At 36.5% G+C, this 20,662-nt stretch overlaps 1 protein-coding gene across 2 annotated transcripts in view; it reads right to left on the bottom strand.

Moving 5' to 3' along the window:
- Nucleotides 1–20,662, bottom strand: part of KCNK2 (potassium two pore domain channel subfamily K member 2) — a 127,638-nt gene that overhangs the window by 15,109 nt on the left and 91,867 nt on the right. For both annotated transcript variants that reach the window (XM_073216922.1, XM_017650883.3), the window contains exon 6: nt 15,699–15,838. In XM_073216922.1, coding sequence (XP_073073023.1) covers nt 15,699–15,838 — 140 coding nt within the window. The remainder of the gene's footprint in view (nt 1–15,698; nt 15,839–20,662) is intronic.

Here is a 20,662-nt window from a genome sequence, read left to right on the forward strand (position 1 = left end):
AGTAGCTGGAGAGATTTAGAGTGCAAAATGGAAGATGAGAAGCCAGTAATAAAGGAGTGAGAAAAGAACAAGTCTTCATTTTGTTGCTCTTTTTTGCTGCACTTTCAGAGGTTAATGTATTTATCTCTGAAAATATGCACCATCAGTTAAAATATATCATATTTAAACTCTGCATAATGGACAGTGGAAGAAAATATTCAATATGGTCTAAGCAGATCCAGGAAAATTGTATTTCCAACTCTTTTTCAAAGGGCAAATTGTTTCCAGAAATTTCTCACAGATAAATGCTCCCATGTCTAGTTGCATGGGTGTGGGGGTTGACATTTACAGAAATCCTCTGAACTAATTGAGGATCTGTAGACAGCAATTCACTTTGACATATTAGGTGAAATGCAGACATAGTAATAGCAATATGAAGCTCAAAGATATTCTCTAAAGAATGGCTCCAAATAGGGGAAAGGATAAGTAATGTGATTTTACACATTTATTTCAGTGCCTTTGCAATTTGCCTTTTACTCTTTTTTTTCCCCTAGCTCCTTGAAATGATAACAATTAAGGATAATACAATTGCCAGGAGGTAAAACACAATCTGTATCATTAGCACAGAAGCAGCAGGTTTGTTTTAAAGTGGGTTACTGCCAGAGATTCTTAGTCTATATTCTATAATATAGTCTCTGATCTATATTCTGATCTAAGCCTATAGCTGCACTGTCCACTGCAGTAGCCTCTGTCATTTTGGCTACTGGACACTTCAAATATGGCCAGTCTGATCTGTGATGTGCTGTAAGTGTAAAATACACACTAGATACTGAAATTCTGCTACAAAAATTATATCTGTCTTAAGTTTTACATTATTTGGCATTTACATATCAAAATGAGAGTAGTTTAAATATATTGGGTTAAACAAAATATATATTTAATTTCATCAGTTTTCTTTTAGTCTTTTCATGAGGCTATTAGAAAATTTGAACGTTATATATGTGGTTTGCATTTGTGCTTTGCATTCTATTTCTGCAGGACAGCCTGGCTCATAGAGTGCCCTGTCATTGCTATCTTTAAACTGGATTACAAAGAACCGCTTTTATTCTTTAATGAATATGGAAAAAACACATTTTCACAAAAAGGGGTCATACATTTTTTGAAAATAATGCAAATCCAGAAAATTTCCCCCTGCTCCCTATCACTAAGTAAAAGTAGCAGAGGGGGTCTAATCATGGAGAGGGGCTTTAAGCATGCAGTGCTCACTGCAAAGCAAGTAGCTACCTTTCCCAAGCCCACTGCCAGGTTAGTTCTACAGAAACGCTGTTCACGCTGTGGGACATGATCTGTCTCACAAGCAGGCCACTGTATTTCAACTAACTTGGCTAAACCATAACAAGGCTGCCTAAGAAACAGGAAGAAATGACAGAAAATAAAAGAAGGGGCAGTGAAAATAATACAGACGTGGCTAGCCTCTCACCCCAGCAGAGTGCAGAGGCTCACGCTTAGCTTTGTTCCTTCATACAGATCAGAAATGCTGCAAACCTGTCCCCCCAGCCGTGTTCACTGATGGATGGCTTAGGGATTTAGACTTTAGGGAAAAATCACTGAATGCAAGAATAACGGACAATGAACGCATCCATTGTGAAAGGAAAGCCAAGAGCTGTACTTCACTATTCCTTCTGCAAATGCTTCTACAAAGTATCTGGACAGGCAGCAAGATGGCACAGCCCCCCTAGCCTGCGGCAGCCGGAGCATCCAAGGCATCTACTCACACACTTAAAATGTAGGAACTCTATCAAGAGAGAAAATGAAGTAGAACCCTGTCTCTTCCACTGTTAATCTCCTTGGGCAGGCTGATTTTCATATACAGCACTTATTGCATCATCTTATGCTTCAGAGAACACGATTTGACCTATTTTTATATCTATTGAACAGAAGGCTGTGTTATCATGGGTTTCTATTATACCTTGGTCTGGTTGTTTTAGGAAGCCTGCATTATATCAAGCACTAAAGGGGCAAAGAAAAGTCAGAAAGGTGAGAAAAGGCAGGGGAAAAGCAAGTATCTCCAAGAGGTTCTTATTGTTTCTGATCTGATATTGACTGAAGTAAGCCCAGCTTCGTGATCATTAACACCATGCAAATGCTCAGAGACAGAGAGTGAGATGAACTTCTGCTGGGGTTGGATCTGAACATTTTTCAGGCTCATAACAAAGCTCTCAAAATATTGAACTGTTTCCAGGTCCCCCTCTCACTAACCACCATATCTTCTTTTCTTTCAAATGTAATCCTCTTCATTTTGGATAGTGAAATATAGAAATTTACAGGGACAGAAAAAAGAAGAAGGAATTAACCAATTCACTTTGCTCTAGTTTAAAAGTCTTTTTAAACTGCCAGACTGTCCAACAGGGGACAAGCTATACATATGATCGTTTTGCTTGACAAAATACCCTGATACCTGAGAGCTTTAGTATGGATACTAAAGGATATTGTGCTACTCATGGATGCCATGTGTGGACAAATGAAATATATCTGGAAGAGTAAATCCCGTGAAGTTGACTAGACCTTTAAAGATGTTTCTGGCTCAGCTGGCAGTGTCAAATTAGGGATGCCTACAAACCCACAAACAGACAACAGGAGAAATGTGTTACACATAGAATATTGATCAAATATTAAATTCTAGAACGTTGACATTTCCCAACAGCGTTTGAAATAATGCCTTTGAGTTATGAGCTTTCCACTGACAGAACATAGACTTGTGGTCAAAAGAACTAGGGTTTATTTGGCAAGGTAGGGATTCTAGATGCAGCTTCACATTCATATTTGTAACACTTCTATTTGAAGGAAGTATTATTTTATGAGGTCCAGCTTTAGCATATTACTATGTAACCATGAACACCATATATAATAATTCCGTAGCTTACAACACTTGTAAAATTGGGATAACTTATTTTGTAAAGTTGAATCTGCTTATTCAAGTTAGAACAGTGCACTAACTTGGTCATTTTCCATTCATCCTCCTTCAAAAAAGCCATAGAATGATGGCATCACCTCCCACTGCACGAAAGCAACCTCATGAAGCATATGAGCTTTCCCACTGGTCAGAAGTAGGATAACAAAACAAATTTCAGCTATCTTGGATATAAAACTATATAAAACATTTTCATTTTTGATAGGCTTTAGTACATGGTACCTCAAAGCCAGGCACACTTCTAATCAAGCATAAGCATTCCCAAGTATTTCCCTCTCAAATGATACAGACTTTATTTTACATGTAATCATATTAATGAAGCACCAATATAAAGGTATATAATTTAGCATTTGAGTGCCAATAATGGAATCAGTGTTTTGAGAACCTTTTACCACGTAAAATTGTGGAAGGGAGGGGAGATGTACCACTTCTTTCTCAAAGCTGCTCATTCAGAATTCTCATGTGGGTCAAACCAAATTGCAGACACACCATTTCCAATAAGAAACACTCCTGCTAAGTGCCAGTGGGAAAAGAAAACCGTGCTATTTGAAATTAACGACTGTTTTGAAGCCAGCAATTCTGACCAAATGTTTTCTGATTAGAAAAACAAACAGTAGATTATCTAGCATGATACATTGGAGGTGACTACATTTTCTAATGAGAGATCTTGGAAAACCTACCAATTCCTCTTTTAGAACTCCATGTTGAATGAATTTCATGTTAAGAATTCTCTAAGCTCCCTCATCACCTCATCCAACATTATTGTGATGTGTACTGTTCTCTAGATATGGTCAGTTGTATTCAAGTCACCCTGTCTGCCTGAATTTGTCTTCACTTATGCACATATTTTACTTTTGAAATCAAGTAAGTGCCCTTCAAATCGGCAAATTTACAATGTTACATAGTTTGGAAATTTTATGAATATTAAAATTGTATGGAACATGTTCCAAATGCTTAAAATAGAATCAACTGCTATAGGCAGTATTTCACATGGGGTGGGGTTGGGGGTTCTCTTTAACATAACAAGAGGGAATAAATAAAAACCAATTATTTTAAAAGAAAAAGCAAACAACAAAATAATACAAAAAGTATTACTACAAAGTATTAATATAAAAGGTATTATTAAAAAGTTAAGTGTTAATTAAAAATATTAAAGTATTAATTCAACACAAAAAGGTATTAATACAAAGTATTTAGTACAATTAAATATTTTAAAATATGAATTAAAATGGCAAAGAAGCTTCCTGTCCTAAAACCATCCCACTAGGAATAAAAATGAAATTTTCCTGACATTTTTTTCCAGCCAGAGACTAAACTTTTGAACTAGTTTCTAACTTGATAGTATCAAACCCTGTACTGCATCTCACAGTATTGCTCAAGATTTTTTACTGAAACATGAATAGTTTTAGCCTATTGAAATTCTAAGTAGCTTTTATGTCAAGCTATTTAATTAGGAAATTAATCATCTCTTGAATATTATAATTTCTTTTGCATCTGGAAGCTATAGAATGAATATAAGTCACCAATGTTAAATATAATTTGGTTCTACTGAAAATGTAAAAATTTGGAACAAAATTAAAATCTTATTTCTGATTTGATGGGAGAAAAAAACTAACTCCTTTCTCTTTTATCACTGAAGAAGTAAGTACAATATATGCTAGTATTGAAAATAGGTATGAAAAAGAAACTCACTGTGCTATTTTAGATCCCTCCAGATTTTTCTGAATTCTGAATTCTACCCCTACCTCTGAGTTCAGAATCATTTTATTGGTACACTTTTTTATTCATTCAACTCAACAAGTATTTATCAAATGCCTATTATATGCCAAGCACTGTTTTACCTGATTTTGATGAAGTAAAATAGCAAAAATTCCTTCCACTATGAACAACACCATCTACACAGGGGAGCATTTTAAATTGAAGAAGTTAAAAGTTACAATATTTATAATTTTGATTAGTTTATTTGTATAGGGAAGATTTTTTTATCCTATAAAGTTGTTTCTGGAATGGCAAAATGTTCCTATCACTAAAAACTTAGTTGTTTTAAGAAAAAACAACAACTTGAAGATACTAGGTAGTGAGCCAGGTAGCTGTCTCAGAAAAAAGCATGACTCTGACTCTGATAGAGGGAATTGTCAGTGCAAAGGCACTGGGGCAGGGCTCTGCCAGGGGAGGGGAGGGGCAGCAAGTGAGCAGTGCAGCTGGAGCTCAGGGAGCCAGGGGAAAGAGGATAGTAAGAGAAAAGTTTGTGGTAGCCGGAGTGAAATTGTAGAGAGCATCTTATGCTACTATACAGACTTTAACTTTTACTCAGAATGATGGAGAGACATGGGGAAACTTCTAAGCAGAGAAATGACATGATATTACTTGTTTCAAAGGATTATTCTGGCATCTTGGCTGAGGATAGACTTTACATAGAGCGAAGGTGAAAGTAGGGAGACCGGTTAGGAGGCTTTTGGAATAATCCAGGCCTGAGCCAGGGGTGGCTCGGAAAAGGTGATGAGTAGGTGAGATGTGCTTGGATTCTGGATACATTTTCAGATCAAGGCCATAGGACTGAATGTAAAACAGGAAAGAAAAAGAAAAGCCAGGGATATCACCTTTTCTATACAATTTTCTCCAATTTACCCAAGGAGATTTAGTCACTCCCTTTCTTCATACCGTGGCATACAAAGTATCTTCTTTAGAATTCTATCACAGTACCTACCCTGTAGTGATTATTAGTACATGCTTTATACCCCCACCAAACTATAAACTTCTCTTTGAAGGCAAATGCTGTCACTTCCTTATACCTCTATTCCCAATACCTAGCAAAATGCCTGACACACCGTGGCCAATCAAAACATGCTTGACAGACAGCCCCATGAGCACGTGTGGAATGGCATGCGCGGGCAGCAGACTGGCAGACTTGCATATCAGAAACACTGCCCAGCGAGATCCCTCTTCCTCCCGTGCTCAAACGTAGGCTATACTGCTTTTTGGTCAGTCCACATTTGTGACAAAGTTTTCATGTTGCAGTCCTGTGGCTTCAAAATAGGAAAGCACTTTTTATTCCGCCCTGCTTACCTATGTCCTTCTAGCCCTTATTACTCATTCAGGAACGTGTATGGGACACCAAACAGTGGTCATTGAACCGAATTTATATTTAGGCTAAATCTGCCCAACAGGCTCTTTAAAGATGGTAGAAATGACCCAAATTGGAGTAAATATATACATATAAAACACTAGATGGCATAACAAAACCCTCACTAAAATAAGTATCTCAGCTCCTCACAAATTTACACCAGGAAACTGAAGGAGCCATCGACATACTACAAGCGTTGGCATCTGTGAAAAGTACCATGAAAAATATCCTCATATGTTGCATTCAGTTGCAGAAATGAAACTCCTTTGTGTAGTAAGATTTCCCAGTATGACTGATTATTTACATAGCTTTGGGGCAGTATTTCATATAAACATATTTTTCAAAAGATAACTAGGTGCTTGGTGATACAGACAGATTATGAAAATAGCAAAGCCAGAGTGGATGACCGACTATGAGTAGCAGGGATAAACATTTATGAGATCTGGAAAGCTTTCTGTTGTTGTTTTTTTTCTTAGATAAAAAAATAGTGAGAAAATAACCCAGACATTTCAAGTTTTATGAGCAGCCTGGTATTCTGGAGCTAGAGTTTATCCTTAGAGTTGGACCCTGTTCATTACAAAAGTGACTACTTTAGTCAGCTTGTTTGTTAGTTGGTTAGTTTTGTTTAATCACAGATGTTGAAGTCAAGCACCTATCCACAGTTCTTTGGGACAATCTGTCCTGAGGAAGAATCCTAACAGAGCTGTTTCAGACTAAGATACCCAGTATCATGTTTAATGATTAAAATTGTTATCTCCATTTGGGGGAGAGTATATTTGCATTTATTGTGTGTATATGTGCATGTGTATGTGTGTCTAATACACATAAGTAAAAACATTATGTACAAACATATATGTAGCATATAGTATATATTGTATTACTGTATCAGCTGCCTTTTTACTGGTTTGGTCCCTGCACTCAGGAAAGGCAGTGCCTAACAGAACAAACTCATCTAGAGTGGCAATATGCTGCCAATCCAGGGGTTAAGGAGTGAGATGGTCAAGGATGGCCAGGTGAGATGGCCTTTGAGAAGATGGCCAGTGGACTCTAGGAGTTTGATGTAGTTTGATTCCCCAGCACAAAGCTTTCCATTTCTGATTTGTAATTCCTTTAAGTTACCCTCAAGCCTTCCACAGTTATAAATTGTTGCAGCCTCATATTAGCTGTGTTCAAGGGAATAAAGGGAGGAATCTATATCTGTGATTGGAGTAAAGGGGTCTCAGAGAGAGCTTCACAGTCTTAACATGGCCAGGCGAAAAAAGCACTCCAGAGCTGGAGTCCGGAGTGACAAGTGCCAAGTGCACTAGGGATGGATTTGCAGAATGCACAAGAAACTAGTCTGTCTTTGAGTTGAGATGAAAGATTTGGCCAAGTTCAGATTAAAGAAAGTACACCAGATATGTCTAGCATAACATGATTTTGCCTAATGTATAGTTTATAATATGATAATTATACTATTTGTAGAAACTGGTTTGTAAATATAGCTCCTTAGGATGTTGGGTTGAATCATATGAAGTTGTGATTCTTAAGTAAAAAATAGTTGAATGTCCTCAGTGTCACAGAGTTCAACCTGATAAATTTCAAAAATAATATTATACAAGAATATCCTGTGCTTTTATATCTGTGGCTACTGTGGCTTTATGCATTGGTTTTATGAAATTTAACATCAGTTCAAGATTCTGGAAGGTTTACAGATAAAACAGATTTGATATCATTGGATCCCATCCTGAAAGAGTATATAATCCTGAAGGAGAGTAGAATCTGCTCTTTTTACAGGAACAGGAATATCTGGTGCCAGTACAATTTAAAATCCATCTATAATTTCCTTAAAAATCAGGCTGCTCTATTTTACTTCAATTCTTACCTTAATGCCTCTATTTTAATAAAGCCATTAACAAATCTTAAATAAGATAAATGCAGGTAACATAATATCTTGAATAATATAAATTCAGATAAGGAATCTTAAGCATGGTGCATAAATTCAAATTTCCCGAATTATCATTATCATTATTATTTTAACTCTTGAATTAGAGCAACAATGGGTATGTTTTGCTGGGTTGTCAGGTTAGAGGAGGTTATGATCTAGAACAAACATTTTAGAGGTTTTAAAGCAACAAGGGTTAACTTCCCCCGTATGCTAAGTGGCCTTGAGATGTCAGCAATGAGTTCCTCTCATTGCGGTTACTCAGGGACCCAGGCTGACACAGGGCCGCTATGCCAGGGGCAAGTAAGCACTTGAAGGGCTCAAGTGCAATGAAATCCTCCCATTCTGCTCACATGGGTTCTGTCCACAACTCATTGGCCAGAACTTTTCACAGGACTCACTAATCACCAGGGGAAAAGGAAGTGCAATCCTGACGTGTGTCTGAAAGAGGGACAAATGAAAATATTCCATGAATAGCACTAATGACTGACATTTTTACTGGAGGAAGAACATGGGCTCTTCTTTGTTCAGAAATAGACTTTCTGTATCTGTAGGAGTATTGTGCATATGTGTGCATAAGCACACACACACACACACATAAACTGGAAGCCATTCTTTGAGTTCAAATAAAGTTTGAGGCAGAAGAACTAAATTCCCTTACTATATGTAGGGTGCCATCCACTAAACACTAAATAAATCACCATACTTTATTGCAAAAAAATGATCAAATAATCCTTGATTAAACCTCAAAGTGTCCCTCAACTCAGCTCCAACCAACCACAAACTAATATTACAAAAAAAAAAAATCTGAAGGGGAACTAAAAACAAATGAATTTTATTGGTCCATCTTGAAAAGACACTTGTGTTCTCAGCAAACATAAGTTTGATATTTTATAAACTGTGATTGATTTTAGCTCTGAACACATGAGCTCAAAACTTTGGTTTGATGAAGAAAGTTCAAAATCAATTTTGAAAGCAGGGTTCCTGGTGACCCCTTTTGTGACACAAATTCTTAAAACAGATTACTGTACCAAAAGAGTTCAAAGGAATAGTAACATTGTATCTTGATGTGTTAGATCTTATAATGTGCTCTCTAGCTAAAGAAAATGAAATTACTTATAAAGTGCCTTCAGGCAACAACTATTCACTTATTTTCTTATTATGTGCAAATTAATAGAAAAAAATCACTCTGAATTTCCATTACTGAGTGACATTCTATGAAGTTATCTGAAGCAAAAAGAAATTATGATTTATAAATAGTGAGGGCTCAATCTAAAATCTAAAAAAAAAAAGGAATCTTCCTACATGTTTTTATTTTTTTAAGTAACAATTGTGCTACTGTCTCTCAGTTTAATAAGAGGAAACATTTAAATGGATTCTACCTCAGTTCATAAATCAGGACACCAGAAAAATCTGTGGCTTTAATTCAATAGAAGAATTAAGACAATAGTAATTTGAGATAGATTTAAGGAATGTTAATGCAAAAACTGGTTTTCAGGCCATAGAACTTCATAGAACTTCCAACATATTTGAAATTTCTGTACCTACTTTTTTTCTGGGGCTATTCTGGACCCTGGGTTTGTGATTAAATTCTAGCAATATACATGGCCCTTAATAATGTTTTCTTATCTTTGCTTTTGTGTTTACTTATTATTGCAACGGATAAACAGATATTTAGACATATGAGCATTCACACCATTTTATACTCTATATAGAACAATATATGACAGTATATAGATGATAGCCAAAGGACTTTACAGGATTATTTGATTTGGGGCAATAATTTGATATGAATTTCTTCAGAAAACCACGAGGAAAAGAACAAGTAAGCTTAGTAAGCATTTAGCCATGTCCCCCCCTCTACTGACTGAACCTTTACGGCAGCCTCATAAAAGAGGTTAAATCTCACTTTATAAGAAAATGGATAGATTAGGTATTTTGGTGAGGTTTGCAGAGCTAGCAAACACTTAAGATAGAATTAAATCTAAGTTTTAGCCCGGACACTTTTTAGAAATCATATGAATCATTTCCATTCCTTTAAAAGAATGTCCAATCTTTAGGTTTCAGAATTTACCATAATCTCCCTTTCTCTTCACTGCCCACAGCTAATGGGTTCCCAAATCCTATTCCTCCTGTCCTCGAAGTAATTTTGAACTCCACGCTTCCATCTGCACCCCGCTGCCACCACAGACCCTTCCTTCCGTTTGACCCGGATTCCTGCAGTGATTTCTCCCAGCTGGTGCCCCCGCACCCAGCTGGTGCCTTCTGTTCCTCACATCCCTCCATGTTGACAAGATCATTCATTCCACTTAAAGTTCTCCAGGGGCTCCCTCAGGTTTTCAAAATAAAGTTTAACCTATTTTAAGTGGTATATAAACCCTTTCATGTTAAAAGCACTTCCCCCATAGGAAATAAGGAGGAAGTGTTCCAGTGCAACCTGCCCAGAGCTCGGGCCACAAGTGCTCTTTAGTCTCCCATCTCCAGACGAGATCAAGCGCTGCTGAGTCCCAGCTCTTTCACTGAAGGGACGCATCGCCACCGTAAGTGAAGTTTAAAGACCGGCAGGAGAAAACGATGTCTCGCCATAGTCTCAGGTCCCTTTATAATGCTGAAGCCAAATACAAGCTCCAGGGACAATCTTCCAAGGCTTCTTGGCAGTAGGACTTTCCAATCAAAGGGAGTTTTCTTAATAGGATGTAAGGCGATTTACTAAAGGGAGTGTCTCCATTTGCCTGAACAGCTTCAAGGACTAAACAAGGGACACTGATAAAAAATGCTTGGCTGTCCACTCACTGTGGCCAGCTGTAGTGCCACATGGTCTGACAACACTGGCATGCTCTGGAAGGGGTTGTGGTGGTGTTTGTCTCACATAAGGACAGGAACATTCCAGATACTGTGGCACATGGACCTCCATACAAGAGCTATATATAAATCACAGCCCTTTCTAAGAATATATGTAGCAGCAAACTACATCTATGTATAATAAGGCACTATTTCCTGCTTGCTTAGGAATTAAGCTTCTGGCTTTTGTGATCACATCTTTTATTATACCTGCCTCAGATATCAGTATTATTGTATTATCCAGAATACCTAAATAATCTTTTTTTCTAAATGGCAACATTTCCTCAGAAGAGGGTACATGGTTTCATAGAAAAAGACCATCAGTCTACCAATTCTTACAGTTGAACATGACCTGCTCTCCATTACAGCTTAAAAAATAATGAAACAAATAAACACTACCAGAAATTTGTATGTCTCCATGGAAAAATTTTGAGGTCATAATAATTTTCCTTGAGAAATGCAGATCAACTATAATTATACATGACATTTCTGAAACAATGCAGTGTTGTTTCAACTAACCATTTCCTCTTCAAATATTTCAAATGGATTTGTTATACTAACATGTTTTATTTCAGCATATGCATCAAAAACTATTTTTCCTTACTTCTAAATGCAATATTTTCATTAAAATGAGCATTCATTGGAAACAAAATATATTTAACATAAAAAAACAAAAATAAGGCCATATATGATTAGATTTATATGTTTATTCTTAACTGATATGGCTTAAGAATAGCTGTTTTTAAAAAAATAACATATGACTGAGGCTTATTCTTAGGTAAAATCCTTCATTCAGGTAAAGCGTGTGTTTTGGTATTCACAGGAAAATCTAATGCTACATATTATTGGGTATTTTTTACATTTTGTACCAGTTATATTTTTTAATAGAGAGGATTTCAACTTATTGAAATATTTCACATTTTTCTTCATCAAAATTGAAAACTAGAAATAACCTGTTGCTTCTGAACTTTTAGGACATTTTTAAAGGTTGGACCATCAGGAATGGTTTAGGTAAAGAAGGTAAGGGCTACCTAGTGAAGTTACCCGGCATCATTCATCTTTGTAACAATGACAACTAGAATGAATTTAGCAGGTTCTTATTTAATTATGCCCTTTTGTGAGCTATTTCAAAACAAAAATTATCTAATAATCTTTTTGCCATTGCTGCAGACAATTTTGTAGTATTGCATGTATAAAAATTCTGGCCCTGACAATCTATAGGTAAGTTATAAATTGTCTTTCCTTTTCTTCACATTCTCTTTTGATTTTGTGACCCAATTTTGCCATTTTCCTAAATTGGATTATAACTAAGTTCGAAAACATGCATCTGCTCAAAATGACAGTTCCATGTCAACAGGCTCAACCATCTGGAGCGGCTGCAGCTTCAGCTCCAGAGGGTTCACGTACACCTCTGCTCAGGGCCTTGACTCACGGGAGCTTTTCACTGATGCAGGAATTACATGTTACTCAAAAGGTTAGGTAGAATCTATGAAACTTCTGGTAAGAATAGTTTATTACTTCTCAGTGTTAAATAGCATGAAAACACAATGGTGCATTTCATGTTTTTAGTTGAGAATCATGAAGATCACTTATAAGAAGGCAAATAGATTTGTTTTTCATGCTATATAAGCTGGTAAATGTAGCAATTTAAATTTATTTCAAAAGACAGTGGTACAAGCTGAATTGTATTCTCCAAAAATTCATATGTTGAAGCCTGAACCCCCCAGTGTGACTATGTGTGGAAGCAGAGCCTTCTAGGAGGTAATAAAGTGTCAATCGGGTCATGAGAGAGGAGCCCTAATCCACAGGACTGGTGCTCTTAGAAGAGCTCTCTCGTTCCACACATGCGCACAGTGAGAAGGTACCATCTGCAAGCTAAGGAGAAAGATCTCACCAGAAACCAGCCTGGCTGGCACCTTAGTCTTGGACTTCCGGCCTTCTGAATTGTGAGGAAAAAGTAATTTTGTTGATGAAGGTCCCAGCCTGTTGTAAGTTGTTCTGACAGCCTGAGCACACTAATATAGATGCTTATCTCATGACTCTGGAACAGTGTATTAATGCTTTGCACAGCTAGTCCTATTAGAAAAAGCACTGGTTTTTAATATGGATTTTAAAATATTAATCTATACGAATTAAGATATTAATTCTATATCAGTGCATTAAGGACAAATTTTCCCATTTTTCTGTATATGCCTTCATGGCCTTCAGACTTTTGACTGTGATCTGCAATATTAGTATGTATATATGCATGTATGTATATAATATATAACATGTTTATAACATACATATGTGTATGTTTGTGTGTGTATATATATGTATGTATATATATTTTATAAAACAACAGTTTTTCTAACTATAGATGACATGTTCTGTTTCAATTGTATTTTATTTAAAAAACAAATGCTTGTGCAGCAAAGGAAACCATCATCAAAATGAAAAGACATCCTACTGAATGGGAGAATATATTTGCAAGTCATATATCCAATAAGGGATTGATAGCCAACGTATATAAAGAATTCCTACAACTCAACACCAAAACCACAAATAATCCAATTAAAAAACAGGCGGAGGACTTGAATGGACAATTTTCCAAAGAAGACATCAGATGGACAACAGAGACAGTGAAGAGACGCTCAACATCACAAATTATCGGGGAAATGTAAATCAAAACCACAGTGAGATATCGTCTCATGTGTCAGAATAGCTAGTATCAAAAAGACAAGAAATAAGGTTAGAGAGGATGTGGAGAAAAGGGAAGCCTTGTGCACTGTTGGTGGGAATGGAAAATGGTGCAGTCACTATGGAAAACAATATGGAAGATCCTCAAGAAATTAAAAATAGAAATTCCATACAATACAGTAATTCCCTTCCAGGAATTTACCCGAAGAAAACAAAAATCACTAATTCAAAAGATACATGCACCTGTATGTAATTTTCAGCATTATTTATGATAGCTAAGATATGGAAGCAACCTAAGTGTCTGTCAATAGATGAATGGATAAAGAAGATGTGGTACCTAAATACAGTGGAGTATTTCTCAGCCATAAAAAAGAAGGGAAACTTGACATTTGACATGATGGACCTAGAGGGCATTATGCTATGCAAAATAAGTCAGAGCAGGGACACTTATGATTTCACTTATATGTGGAATCTAAAAAGTAAAGCATATAAATAAAACAGAAATGGACTCATAAACACAGAGAACAAACAGCTGGTTGCCTTAGGGGAGGGAGATAATGGGAAGGGTGAAATAGATGAAGTAAATAAAGAGATACAGATTAACAATTATAAAATAAATTAAGTCATGAGAATGAAAAGTAGAGCATAGAGAATATAGTAAAAATAAATAAATACTTGTGTGTCTTTAAAATGCATTTGAAAGCCAATTTATGGCTCGACATTTGAGAAATTCTCTTTTTAGCTACATTATCCAAAATATTTCCTGGTTACAATTTCCTTTTTTCCCTTATCATCTCAAGATAGTACACTGAAATTAAAATAAGCACAATATATTCTCAGTTCCTTTCTCTCTCTCTCTCTCTCTCACACACACACACACAAACAAACACACAATGAGTCTGTTTAAGGCAAATCAATCAGTGCTCAAAGAAGAATTTTTCGTATGATTTAAACAAGAATGTCAAGCATATTGTCTTACTGACTCATTTATAATAATGTATTTTGGTTTTATGGTACAACTAAGATATGATTAATGCATACAGATAGGATGTGTGAACTCTCAATTGAGAAACATGGTATGAATGAAGGGAAATGCTGGACAACTCATACTCTAATTACCACAGGCACCTTGGGTGTTAATGAGGAGTTATATAACTTGAAGAGTTTCAAAGAAAATATGTGGAGAGATAAATTAATTTTATCATTTCCTACCTTATTCTATTTCTTTTGGTTATATGTTGAAAGAACTATGTTTCTTTTTTAATCAATCAATGATCTTGACATGAGTTTCTTGACCAATGAACATAAGGAAAATGGAGGGATAATTAATTAAAGGCAGACAATGGGTACTATAGTTGCAGGTTTTACAGGTTTATTGTTCTCTGAAAACATTAGTAAAGCTGGCTAAGACCTAAAATCAAAAAATACAGAAGTCATCATAAAACACTATTGGGTCACACTCAAACTAACTGTAATTCTGGACCTGTAAATATGAAATCAAAATTTAACCTCCAATCTATAAAATTTTTAAATCAAGATTTAAATTTCAAATTTTTCAGAATTTCATGGGTTAAAATTCTAATGTTCATTTTGATATCTATAGTTGCATAAAATAGGTAAAAGGGTATCTTTTTGAACAGCTGATATCTGTACACAGGGAAACTGGCTATAATATATACAGCTTTGGAACATGTATGTGTGTGCACATGTGCACTCACACACATTTGTAGAGACATAAGGAAAAGGGAAATAATTCAGTAGAGTAGAAACAATCCAACATTATATATTCACTTTTTCATGCTACTGATATTGTGACACAAATATTTTCTATTGCATTTTTCTTTACAGAATAAGATTTACTTAATACAATTTGAGGAAAAATAGAAGAGAAAAAGGAAAAGAAACAATAAAAAAATACTTTTGATTACATCATTTCATTATAAACTAGCCTCAGCACCTAGACAGCATCTGACACATAGAGGTGATTAGTAAGTATTTCTTAAGTGAATTATTATAACTCATATGATAGCCTCAAACGGCAAATTCCCACTAAAGATAAATGTTAACCATTTTAAATAACATTTAAATATTTTAAAAGTAAACGTAAGAAAAAAAAAAGATGAAAACTCACTTTTACTGAATTAGCTAAATAGAATTGTTTTTACACACTTCATTCTCACCTCTTCCTTGGTCTTTTTCGATATCACTCGGAGCCAGTCTCCAATCATGCTTAGGACAGCAGCGAAGTAAGCAAGCCCTACAAGGATCCAAAACCACACAACAGGCTTATAGAAGTCTAGATACTCAATATCTGATCCACCTGGGAGAGAAAGACAAAGTGGGACAAAATAACTTCATACTCATGAAAGTAAACAGTACAGATATTTGCCAAAATTATCTTGCAAAATCTAGAAATCTTCCTGCCAATGATCTATGTAGACGTCCTTGCCTTCGCTCATGTAATCCTTACCTATTTTTCAAGAACCCGTTTAATATGTTCCACTTAAGGAGACCTTCCATTATTTTTCCAGGTTATAATGGCTTTTCCTTTTTTCCATGTTTATTTTTTCTTTATTATAATCTGTCTCACCTAGTCTAGCACTTAATTATTCCACATGTGCTAGTTTCTCTTTCCACCTCTGATGTAAGTGGAAGACAGAGATGATGTTAGCTTCATGTATTTACCTTATAATCAACCAATTCAAAGTCAACCTCGACAGGAAGTGATGCTTATTTTTAAATCATCGATACAATGGATTGATAAAAAATACCAGAGACAATGCCTTGATGGGTCTAATTTGAACAAAGAGTAATTTTCAGGTGATACCGCCATTCATTATCCTCTGACTTTACAGAGGAATTCCCATGTGTCGTACATTTCAATCTTTAGCTCTCAAGAAAAAAATTGCTAAAGGAGCACTTTTGCTTAACTCTACTCTTTATTCCTTCTCCATTTGATACAGTAACTGCCCCTTGAGAATTTAAACACATTTCAACAATCCCTACTTCAGCACATATTAACGGGCACTTTTTAATTCCCACTGAAATAGTTACTTTTTTTTCACAAAGAGGGAAACAAGTCTCTCTGTTGAGAAATGCATCATTTACCCTAAAAAAGCTTCACATAGGCAATTAACCATAATGGGTACACTGAGTGATAGCAAAAAAGAATAAAAAAGTGCTATGACAGGACATAGAAGAAAGGATTTTTACTTCTGGAAGGGGGAAGGCGAGAAAAGTAAAGGTGAGTCCTAAGTAAAGAGGGTCACAACAGAGAGAAGTTCAGTGTGAAAATATATGGCACAATCAAAGAACTTTTTATAGTGACTGAAGCTCCATATAGTTAGGGGCCAGGGAACAGAGGGGAAGAAGAGAGGAATCTAGAAAAAGTGAGCTGTGTCCAGTCGTAAAGACTTGTTCCTAATGCAACTATATTCATGTTTGATTATATGCTTGGAAAAATCTAGCAGCAGAGAAGGAAGGATTGACAGGATGAGAAACTTTTGTTCTGAACTACACAAGAGTTTATTGTGCTTGAGTTAAGGCTGGAATGGAAAGAAGGTGCATCACAGAGGCAGAATCATCAGTTAGTTGGTGTGGTAGGTGACAGGCAGGGCTGTGGGATGACCAGAGTCCCTGACTTGAGAGATGGTGCGGCAGGGGAGCCGGAACCCAGGGGGAAGAAGAGTAACTATAAAAAAGCAAAGTAATTCAAACTGGGCCATGGTAGGTTTGCAGTGTTTGAGGTTCCCGGTGGAGCTACCCAGCAAGATCCTGAAACCCAGATCCAACGCTTAACAGAGAGAGCGGGAGGTAAGGATTTCAGGTTCCACAGGACAGAGTAGGGACTGCTTACACCGGGGTCACAGATGCCCTCGGTTCTAACTCTCCGTAAGGTAGACTTCTGGTTGCTCACCATGACCTTTTCAAATATTACAGGGTGAGAGTAAAAAGAGAACATATTTCTAGTAGGAAAATAATATTAATAGACACAAGTTCTGTTTTCTTTTGGGACACATAATAATTTTTAAGTGTGCAGCTTACAGAGTAAATAATATTACCTTCAAAATACTGTAAAAAATTCACTTTGTGCAGAATGTTTGAAAATAACATTTCTGGGAAGGATTATGGGACCCAAATGCATCTTGTGAGGATTAAGACTTGGCCAGTGGGAGAAGCTGCTCTACAACTTCACAGAAGTGACTTAAGAAGTATGTGTGGAAACTTGGTATATGATAGGCTCACTGGTGAATTTCATTTTTCAAATGTTTCCATTTCAGTGAATCCAAAATGACATTTTTTTCCGAGTACTTTCTCTTTCAAAACCAGAAAGTCTTCTTCCAAATACTTGCGAGTCACTTAACACGTAAGGTCACCAAGATGTTGATTTTAGAAGTTAGTTCATTCTTAGATTGCTTTTTATAAGTTTTCTTTCTTATAAATAGGATGCCGCAGTTTGAAAAGAGTAAATTAGCTTAATCACTAAAAAGTCTATATTTGGGTAAAATGTTCATCCCACAAGTTTTACTGGATTGGGGAAGGGGGTGCAGAATATCTTCCCATTCTTAATTGCCCTTCGACAGATGAAATACTGGCAGCCAAATAAACGATCTAGGAAAAACTAATGTATCCTGGAATATTGCCAAACAACTCACAAATCCTACTCACTTTCTGATATCTAAGATCTATGAATTAATTTCCACATTATTCCATTCACTTGATCCAAGAATCTTATCCAAAATAAAATATCTGTAATGTTAAGATAGCTCTTGCTTAAAAGGAACTGATGGTTTTATTTTGAAGTTAGGAAACATTAAAAGAAATTGGGGGCTGTTACAAGCACTAAATTTAGTCTAGCCACATTCAGGAAACCTGTACATGGGTGTCTTGCTTATTAAGAACCTAGGTTAATTTCTCTGCTTGGATTCACTCCCTACATTCCACACCCCCATCTCCACCCCACTATCATTTTCTTCTCCTTCCACAGACTCCTGAGATGTAGCCTGCAGGACGTGACAAGTCACTCTCCCCTCCTGGGGCTCCTCACCCACTTGGCAGGAACAGTCACCTCACTGCTGTTTCCTTTGTTGCCTCTGAAAATATGCACACAAGTCCTTTCCATTTTAAGAGCTTTCTGGCTAATCATTATAGGAAAACAGACAGATAGTAATAAAAATAGCAAAGAGGGGTGGAGGTACAAAGGTTGCAGGAATCTTATAAACTCTTACAAGCAGTTAAAGTAAGTGTCTTGTGTCTTCCTGACTCTCACATGATACGTTACAGCCTCTTTTAGATGGCGCCATTTTTCTCTGAACTTCTTGGAGTTTACCTAAAGAAATCTAATCTAGTGGATTAAACTACTAAAAATGTCACTCAGGAAAGGTTCAGGCTGGCATTATTGCTAGGAACCCATTTTTTTTCCCCGGGTGGTCTTCCTAAACATTTGCTGGGAACAATTCTCTACCCAGCATTAAGACAGTCCTTTCCTCGCTGGCCCCACAGAGTTGTTAGTTGGGGGTCAGAACAGCCCATGAGGCCATAGCAAGCACATCCTGGAAGGTTCTTTTATATTGGTTCTGATTGTCCTGCATGATCAGGTGTCTATGCTCATTCTGGTTGATTTACAAAATATTCAAAATCCTCTGAGAGGAGTGAAAACTAAGATTAACCAATTGCCTACCTAGATGCAATCATTCCTTCCTACAGCCCCAGTGGGTACGTGTAGAGGGCAGTTATATTCCCACTCCTCACATGTCCACCGATTTAGACAAGGTTATGAGTACAACCTTGGAGTTAAGCCATGAATCCAGCTGCCTTTGTCAGTAATTAAACTGATAATTAAATTACCATTTCTCTCATAGTCTGTTCAGAACTCAGGAGGGAAAGACAGGTTTCAGTCAATCCCCACAGTAAGCAGCCCCCCTTTACCACTGAGAATTCATAGTCTCAGTAGGTAAAATAATATGTGTCAGGCTACCCAGGAAAGGGGGCAGCAGAGCTAGAGTTCATACCCAGGCCTGCCTGGCTCCAAAAAACAGGCTTGTTTTTCACTGGCCAGTTGTTCACGTCACCTGTGTGATGCCTATGCTACCGTCCTCCCCATCATTAATCCTCCCCAGCCTTTCTTGTCCATGCTACTGGGCCGACTTAGTGGAAACATAAGTCGAACGAGGTGGGCCTCTTCCTCTCAAGAGCCTAACCTAGAAACCAGGTGGGTCTGCAGACAAATCCTCTTTTACAGGACCTCCTTCCTTGCTTCTCTCATTCCAACAGTTTCCAGACACTGGCCCTGTTCTGTTCTATAGAACTTGAGGATCCAATGCTCTCTCCCCCTCATATTTCATTTGCTTTTCCTGGGAGCTCCTGAATCACAGAATATTTGTAAAGAAAAAAAAAAAGGGAAATATACTCTGGATTTGAAGCATCATCTAGCCATTCTGGATGACAGTTGTCAACTCCATGCCCCTCTTCCGGTTTTCTAAAATGATACACATATAATAGAATATACATATAAACATACGGCTTTGTTCTAAAGAAAATAGGGTCTATAAATCTATAAGTATTTTACATATAAGCAGCAGTCTATACATATTTTAATTTAGATCTCAATTATTGATTTCAATTTTTTGGGTTTGACTTTATTTTTATTAATTCAGGCTATCTTGTCTTAAGAAGGGAGAAAAACTTACATGTTGCCTTATTCTAAATATTTTTTTATAGTAAAGGTTTTTAACTGAATGAAGTGTTCTCAGTGCTCTGAGAACTGAGAGCATTAAAAATGCTTTTAGTTATGTTTTTAAGAATGTAAATTCTGTTTACTTGTTTTACAAATGGAAATATGACTTTAGTATTAAACAACAGTTCACCTACTAAACCAAAATTATATTCTATTGAGTCAGAAAAACACAAGGTCAAAAAAGGTCACCAAGCCTCTCCAGCATTTGACCCTGTATTCTGGGGTTTTCAATTTCAGCATTCAAGAAATTGTCCATTTCCTGCTAGTCCTTGGTCTAAAATCAGGAAAACTGCCATTGGAAGAACAGCAGTCTCATGATCATAATGAAAGAATGAACATAAGATTGCAAAGAAAGCATGCATTGTCTCCCTCGTTCATCCTTCACAAAAATGTAATATGTACACATTG

Source organism: Manis javanica, chromosome 11 (genome assembly GCF_040802235.1).
Source record: "Manis javanica isolate MJ-LG chromosome 11, MJ_LKY, whole genome shotgun sequence".
In the NCBI taxonomy this organism is placed as follows: Eukaryota; Metazoa; Chordata; class Mammalia; order Pholidota; family Manidae; genus Manis; species Manis javanica.